The sequence below is a fragment of the Penaeus monodon genome, chromosome 13 (assembly GCF_015228065.2).
Source record: "Penaeus monodon isolate SGIC_2016 chromosome 13, NSTDA_Pmon_1, whole genome shotgun sequence".
NCBI classification, from domain to species: domain Eukaryota; kingdom Metazoa; phylum Arthropoda; class Malacostraca; order Decapoda; family Penaeidae; genus Penaeus; species Penaeus monodon.
In genome coordinates, this window is record NC_051398.1 from 47,176,302 (window position 1) to 47,181,560 (window position 5,259).

The 5,259-nt window shown below is 35.4% G+C and overlaps 1 protein-coding gene across 1 annotated transcript in view; it reads right to left on the reverse strand.

The window, feature by feature from the left end:
- The window catches only part of LOC119580388 (structural maintenance of chromosomes protein 3-like), a 23,110-nt gene that overhangs the window by 4,489 nt on the left and 13,362 nt on the right, over positions 1-5,259 (reverse strand). Inside the window, exons 12-16 of the mRNA XM_037928513.1 lie at positions 3,861-3,964; positions 2,285-2,384; positions 2,004-2,167; positions 1,676-1,817; positions 1,313-1,471 (exon numbers count right to left, since the gene is read on the reverse strand). Coding sequence (XP_037784441.1) covers positions 1,313-1,471; positions 1,676-1,817; positions 2,004-2,167; positions 2,285-2,384; positions 3,861-3,964 — 669 coding nt within the window. The remainder of the gene's footprint in view (positions 1-1,312; positions 1,472-1,675; positions 1,818-2,003; positions 2,168-2,284; positions 2,385-3,860; positions 3,965-5,259) is intronic.

Consider the following 5,259-nt stretch of genomic DNA (forward strand, 5'->3'; position numbering starts at 1 on the left):
TTTTTCCCAATAAACATTTCAAAAAATAAAAACAAGACACAATACCTGGACTAGGTGGCCATGAGGTCTGGTGAAGCTCTGATTCCAGGCCTCCTTGGTGGCCATCATGGCTTCCAAGTTGGCCTCAGTTGAGACAGAGACCGCTCTTTGGGCTGCTTTGTGCGCTCTAAGCCAGACAACTCCTCTTTCATTAGACGGATGTCTGTTTTCACTTTCTCAAAGAGATTCCTATGGTGATTGGGGAAAAGATAAATTAAATCTATATGCTTTATCTTTGTATTCAGGAAAAATTTCCATACAACTTTCTTTAAGACTTGAAAGCATTGTTTTGTTAATTAGCATCTTACTACTTATCATTTTCAGAAGTGAGGATAATTGTCACTAATAAGCGAACAACTCCTTGTAAGAGTAAATGTGTTAGGTGCTACTTTCAACAACTTAACAAAACATCTTGATACTCACTTGCTTTGCTGTTCTTGATCTCTGTCTTCTGCATTTCAGACAACTATCTTGTTGATTTCCTGCTCTGTGTTTCTAGGGTGTCCTGTAATGTCCTGAGCTCTGTTTCTGCTGAGGTGATCTGGTCCCGCAATTCAGATCTCGCCTTCTGGATTTCCAGGCGTGATCTCGAGGTGTTGAAGTAGCCGCCAGTCAAGGAACCTTTGCTGGATACCTGATAAGAGGGTAAATTTAATAAATCTTTTGGATAACTGTCATATCTACAATCATATATTTATAACTCAAGGTTTTATGCATATGCTTATTGTCCATTCATACTGAAGTCAATGGTAGCATATGTTAATTTAGACACTTGTGCAGAATACAGCATGGAAAAACCCTGGTTAAGGAATTTTTGAGGACTAGTAAAAATACAACACATTATAATTTTCTAACTATCTTTGAGGGGAGGAAATGATGAGTTAGAGGAGGGGGAGAATGCTGTCAAGACAATTCTGATTTGGTCACTAAGCAGCTTCTAAAACACAATTTGTTATTGAAGTTACTGATTACTTTATCTGATACTACAGACCTTTCCATTATGTGTCCAAGGTTGACAAAGTGCTTTGAAACCTAATTTCTGATAGATGTATAAATACCTGTATGACTTTATATGATGGGGGGAGGGGGAGGGGGGGGTAAGAACATATATTTTCTTATTTTGTTGAAAGACAAGTGTAGCGGAGTGTGAAACCAAATGAAAGCCTAGAAACCACAATCCTAATTAAACATGTTCTACACCTCTTGATCTTTTCTATAACTGCCCCTCCACTTTATATCATTATAAGCTAAAATAAACTTCAATCAAACCAACCTGATCACCATCAAGTGTCACACAATCCAGTCGAGTTGAGCGGGCAAGATGTGTGGCCACCTCAAGATTACGGCAGATGAGGGTGCGTCCAAAGATGTACTTTAGTGCTTTGAGGTACCGGTCTGAATAGGTAAGCTTGCTCACCATGGGAATGGCATCCTGATAGAAGAAAATCATTGAGTCTTGTTTTTTATGTCAATTTAAAAGTGCCCACCTACTGTAAAATAAATCTCCACCATTATCTTGCAAACCTGTTATTTGTAAGAGGAAAAAGGATGTATAACAATAATAGCAAATCATTTTAATCAATTAAATAAATTCTGCATAATTATCAATGACACTGAACAAGAGGCAACTACTTACATTTGTTTGTGGATAATCAATATCCTTGACTGTCAATCTGTTAAGAGGCATGAATGTCACTTCTCCAGGTAGCTTTTGTTTGTTCATCTCCTTTAAGATTTGTGTGCCAATCTTATCTGACTCCACAATGTGATGGAATAATCTGTGGAACAATTACATTAATCAAAAGATAATTTACAAATATCATAATGAAGGTAGTCTGGCTTTGTGCATATCTCCTTAAATTGCATTAAGAAATCAAGTCTAATCTTATTTTCCAATCACACAGTTTTCAGAATTAAAATTGTTCAAATCTTCAATGCAAGGAAAATTATTTAAGACGACTTACTTGTTGCCAGCTGTGACCTCTACAGCTGTGTAAATGGACCTCTCACACTCAAAGTTCTCGATCAGAAGACCATAATACTGTGTGGCAATCTCCCCAAGATGGCCACCACGTTCCCGAAAAGTGTCTAGCACCTTTTGTACACTGTCTCGCCCATTTAAAATGGGCTGAAATTGAAAAAGAAAAGTTCATGAAAATCAGAAAATAGAATTAAAACTAATTAATTTACCGTCATCATTTGAGGCCACAATCTAAACACTAACAAATTTCTGTTGGTGCCTTACCTTGCCTGCCATAGATCGAAGCGACTGGTCTGCTCTTGACAGTTCCTCCTTCAGAGTGCTCACATTCTGCTGAAGATTGTTCTCCTTGCGCCAGTGCTCACTGTGGAACAAGACATTGCTTTAATTTTTTTTTCTTCTAACAAGGATAATGTATCAGATACTGATCAAGATAGGGAAATGAATTTGTATTCTTGGAAATTTAATCAATTATATATATATACAACTTCGACAAAGTTCATTTATTTATTTATTTATTATTTTTTTTATTCTAAAGATTTTACAAAATAGATGGAAATTAACCAAACAAATTCTCAAAAATAAATGGTGCAGAGCAAAAATCAAAAGGTGCACAATTAACATTAACTAAAGACAATGAACAAAAACTTCAACACACTCAATAACACATTTTGGATTATTAACACACATGCAGAATACACAGGACAAGCTATGTATACCAAACAGAACAAGTGCAAGATGAAAATATCACTTGGACAGAAAACAAAATAAACACTAAACTTGTACCTCCAAAGAAGCAATCTGAAATTCACCTTGGCATTATGACAAGCAAATCAATTTGCATAAATAATCTAACTTTTCCATTATTCCTTGAAAGATTTTTTTTTTGCCCATTTTTGTTTATGTGTAGTGTTATACATTCCAAAATAAAAAGTATATTCCAGATTAGATTGTTCACTAATGTCTTCAAAATTAAAGTTATATATTCAAGAAAGAATAAACTGATATTCCCTGAAACTCTTCTACATTTTCATCAGCTTTTTGTGAAGTATCATCCTGACAATACTCAATTGTTCTAGGAAGTTATGCTACAGTCATGTCAGGCGACAGACCACAACTACTAAGAAGTGAATAACTAAAAACATTAGCTATATCAACAAGACAAGCACAAGACACAGAACAAAGAAAAATTGTCTAGCAAATGTGAACCTCCTGGTGTAGTAACAGCTGCGTAAACAAGCCTCTCGCTGGCACAAAGATTCCCCTGTTAATCGAACTTGTTCCCACATTTTCTGGCTCTCTAGTTTGTTATCCTATGGAGATGCAATTTATCATGACAGTTTAGTGAAATAATGCAAAAGGTTGTTCTAAGGCCAAGTTGTAATGAAAACCAGAATTCATATGTAAAAAGCCACCTACACACACACAGCACACCATATCATCTGTGGGGAATGAAATAACACAAGATCAAACATTTCAAAAACTAAATGCACCAGTGTGTTTTGTCAGAATTTTCATAGGTAACAGCATTCCAAAAGTACCGTCATGCACATTCCTGCATGTCTTCAGGTAAGAAAACTGAGACATGAAAAAACAAATACATGCACACCAACAACAATGGCATAAAAAAGCTGCATAATAAGAAAAGAGTAGAAACCACATACATACATAAGTATAAGCACAAGAAATGTATTCTGGACATTGAAGCATTGAGATATAAAGGTCCTTCTCCATAATAAACGGTAACATCTGCAAAAGGACTAACTTTTTAAAGGGCAATTCCATCAATCAGGCTTAAGAAGCACATGCATATAAATACATTTCCTAATTCCCATCTTACTTTCTCTCACTCTGTAACTGGTCTTTTCTCTTCTTCATCTCATAAAAGACTTTATTGTGCTCATCAATACTCTGTCGGTAGTCCTCTGTGTCTGCAGAGAGTTCCTGAAAATAAACCAAGAAATAAAATGGTGCACATTTATAAGCACAAGCAGAAAGATACATGCTATGCAAGGCTGATACAAATTTCATAATGGTTAATATATCACTGCATATAATGCAAAATTCACATGATTTTTAAAATTTCATACTAGAGAAATTGCTATTTTCTAATCCTATATATAACTGTCCTATAGAATGAACAATCTTATGCTCTGTATAAACTACTTCAAATGTCGCCAAACTTGAGAGTATGCACTGAATTCACAATTAGTCATTCTTCAAAAAAAAAAAAAATATATATATTTAGAAAACCATTTAGCTCTTGTGAAGACAAGAGATCTTCATATTGCTTCCAATATACCAAGATAACACAAGTCATTAACTTACACTTACCTTTGGAAAGTAATAACAATAATTATACCCACCAAAGAATGTCTTTTGACATAAAAACAACATATGAATAAAGAAGTCTAGTTTCCACTGTGCTGGAAAAAATCACCAGTTACCATAGAAACACCACCACTTACAATGAGCACATATTCTTTCTAGCCAAACCTTCTAAAATCCATGTGCTAGACTGGTAGTACACACACTATTTCCCCCCAGAATACTGGTTTGTGGCATGAGCTCCCCAAGCTAATACCGATCCCATTACTATTTGCACACACTAACACTAGTTGTTCAAAGAGCACAATTTGGGTGATCAGACTTTATCTTCATGCATTAGTCAGAGTGACTCAAAATGGGTTAATTCATTTTCTGCCACCAGATTCATTTGCATGAAACAGCACTACATCCACCACCTAAGGATAATTAAATGCCAATTTACTGCCTGCCTTGCCCCACTACATCACATTGCAAGAGGATGGAAAGCTGAGAAAATAACTTCCTTATGCTGGCAACCAACCACAATGAAATAACTTGCAAAACCCCCTTAATATTTATGTTCATCTATGTATTACTCACATAAAAGAAGAAAACTAAAAGTAAACAAGTAAATAAATTATCAAACCCATGCAGACATTATTACTAATGATTTCACTCTAAGGACAACCATTGTAACTATTTGATGCATTTACTGGACGAATTACCTTCTCCTAATCCTTTTACATAACAAAAATAAATAAATAAAAAACCTCTTTCCATCCTCTTCCAAGTACTGTATACCAATCAGTGTCTGATTTCTCCCTGGCATTCATGCATCTCCTACCTCAACTTTCTTATCAAGTTGTACTCTCCGTTCAGAATCACGCAAATTCATCTTCCAGCCGTTGAATTTGGTCCTGCTTAGATTCACC